The sequence below is a fragment of the Chondrus crispus genome, genomic scaffold (assembly GCF_000350225.1).
Source record: "Chondrus crispus Stackhouse genomic scaffold, scaffold_204, whole genome shotgun sequence".
Lineage (NCBI taxonomy): Eukaryota > Rhodophyta > Florideophyceae > Gigartinales > Gigartinaceae > Chondrus > Chondrus crispus.
In genome coordinates this window covers 180,895-183,688 of record NW_005179078.1, presented here as the reverse complement: position 1 = coordinate 183,688, position 2,794 = coordinate 180,895, and the positions used below count along the sequence as shown (strand labels likewise).

Sequence of the window (2,794 nt, the reverse complement as noted above, 5' to 3'; positions counted from 1 at the left end):
AGTGAAGTTTTTCCTTTTCTTCGCACTGTGAGCGTAGAGACTTTCACGTCCCATTGACATAGCCCGCTCCGCACCCCCTCCTGATTGTTCAAGAGGGAGCAAGCTATTCGCGCGTCAGAGGGACGTTGCACGACAATCCGGATTAAGGCGCGATCATGACAACCACGGATTGGGTAACAGGACTGGCCGGCAAGGCCGACGTCGACCTTCAGGATTTCGACAAAGGGCACTCGCTAGTCCGAGAATCGGGTTGGGTCAAGGGATCTCAGGGGAATAGAGAGAATTGGAAGCGGATAGTGCACATCCGTCGAGAAGGAGATGGCAAAAGTGACGGAACGGTTTATGCAGATGACGGGTTAAGCTGCATCATTCGAGTATCTGATTCGGATAAATGTTTCCGCACATATGAGAACGAACAGGAAATTACTGACAGGTATCTGGCCTCGTCACTTCTGGCGGCCGTGTCGGGAAGGTTGGCTTACAACTTGAGTGAAGGCATCCATACCGCACAATTCATGCAGCAGCCTAGGAAGTACGTGCAGGCCATTATTAATGCGACAGCAAGTGGCCAAGCCGTAGCGGAATCAGGCTGGCATGTCGTTCCTGTCAAGTTCTGTGACGTGGACAGGAAGGGCTTGGTTGAGTATGTGAGGAGTGATCAGTTGGGGAGTGATTTCCCAGACAGAGCCTACAGACTAGCGCTCGAGCTTAATGACCTGCCATCCTCGGACAGAGAGCCGATCTTCAAACTGGTCATTCGTCATTCGAGGCACGTAGCAGCTATTTCCAGAGAATACCACAGCGGGGAAGTGGATATCTATGACAGACAGTTCGTCTTAAATTACTTACCTTGCGGAACGGTGGTCAGGCCGACGGGATCTGCCTGTAAAGCATGCTACTGCACCACGAAGAGGATGGAGAAGATGTGGCAGGACACGGACATGAAGCGTAAGGCTAATCGTCAAACGTTCATGGATATCGAAGGACGAACGCACGTATTTTCGCGCAGGGCATTCTTCGGAAATATCTTAACAGTTGTTCTCGCATTGTCGGCTATCACCTACTACTTTACGGGGGAGATCGGCACTCCCAAGGATGATGTGGAGGTGTTAGTCACTGCTTTCGCGGCAGGTTCCGCCTTTTATGTGATTTATAATCACTTGTTTGGCTCTGGAGAGTCAGTGCGGGACGCCGTGAGATCCAGGAGGCCAGTGGGCGGGATTAGCGAACATGTCCCAGCAGCGCAGAGGGTTGCGTTCCTAAAGTGGGCCACCTATTTTGCAGACATAGGTAGGATACTAAGCCCTCAGGACTCTTGCGCGTTGACGGCAACTGCCAGGGGGGCATATACTATGGATATCAACACGGATGCGGACTTCGTGGAATCTATGGGTATGTTGTTCTGTAAAGATGCTATCATCTTCCCTGACAGCGAGGGTCTGGTAGTTAACCAAGTGTCACGGTTATCAGGGCTAAGATACCACACTGACTGGCACGAGAGTACCGGGTTATTGCTAACTGAAGTTGTTAGTCGAGGAGCTACTCTGGGTCAAAGGCGACACAAGCCCGAGCGCGATTAAGAGGCGTTCAGCATTGGACTTATCGAGCAGGATCGAATCTAGTATCAAGCGACATGTGCCTCCAGAACAGCTACAGGTATGGAGGGTCGTCACAAGTCAACTAGTCGACTGGGGGTATACGACCGGGCTACGAGAATTTCTTGACCGGCCTGGTGGGCATGAGAACTTAGAAAGAGCTAATTCAGATGCGGAGCACAGTATCGGGAGCAAGTGATCATCTCTGTTTTTTCCGAAACAGATTTCTTCCGCCCTGACTCCGTCAAACGTGCGTAACAGACTCAAGAGACAAAGCGTGAGTTGGAGGGACTTTGTCGGCCCAGAGTGGTCCTTCACTGGACTAGACAGCAGGTGCGGAGGGGGAACAATACACGGCGTACGCTCGGGACCTAAGGTCGCACCCGCACAAGTGGGCATTAAGTCTTAACAGAGTGGCGTCTCCTATCGGATGTTTCCCTCGCGAAGGCGTTGTCAGGGAGGACCGTGATGACGGAGCTCAGTGTGACGTAGGATACTGCACCGGCACCGCGCGACACGGTAGCTCTCCTACGCAGGGCAGAGTGGAGTGCGTGTCTGCGGTAGACAACAGGCCTAAGTTGTGACTCGGGCTATTGACGTAGCCGCCTGACGTGGACGCCCGGTCGGGACTAGCAGCACCCACGGATCCACGGCTTACGATCAGTGTCCGGTCTCTGACTTCCAAAATGCGTAAATGCGTGAATGCGTGATGTCTCTCTGAGTTGACGCTGGAGTCGCACGCCATGCCTGAGCCCGCGCGTAGCCGCTGGCGGTAACGTGGCCTCCACGGGTCCGAACACGCCGAGGCCACCTGTGTCTCGCTTGCCACCCGCGCAGCTAGTTCTCTCCTAGCTGCCTTCAGGCTAGCTTCTATCAGCTGAATGCTCCGTCTGAGCTCCCCCTCGTTCTAGTCGGGACACTTCGGTAAATTTGAATCACTATTCGAGATCCTATCAACAGTATTGTTCCAGAAGCTCACCGCTGCGTGACCCATAACAATTTAGACTCAGTTCTTCATATATCAGGAGAATTCAGATTGCTTTGTTTTTCCACAACAGTGCTCGAGTCAGGAAGGCAACCGAGATACAGAAACCGTAGATGCGAACCTACAGTAAGCAGAGATCCGTCCGAGAGGCTGAGACTTGCTGCTTGCCGTTTGTACAACAGGGGGGGGGACTCCCATTAGCCCTTTTTAATGT

The 2,794-nt window shown here is 52.8% G+C and overlaps 1 protein-coding gene; it reads left to right on the top strand.

The window, feature by feature from the left end:
• The first annotated feature begins 515 nt into the window (after window positions 1-515).
• CHC_T00003891001 (hypothetical protein) lies at window positions 516-2,548 on the top strand. XM_005715087.1 is given in 2 exon segments: window positions 516-1,580; window positions 1,581-2,548. The coding sequence occupies 1 exon segment, from the start codon at window positions 516-518 to the stop codon at window positions 1,578-1,580; it is 1,065 nt and encodes a 354-aa protein (XP_005715144.1). The 3' UTR covers window positions 1,581-2,548.
• The last annotated feature ends 246 nt before the right edge of the window (window positions 2,549-2,794 follow it).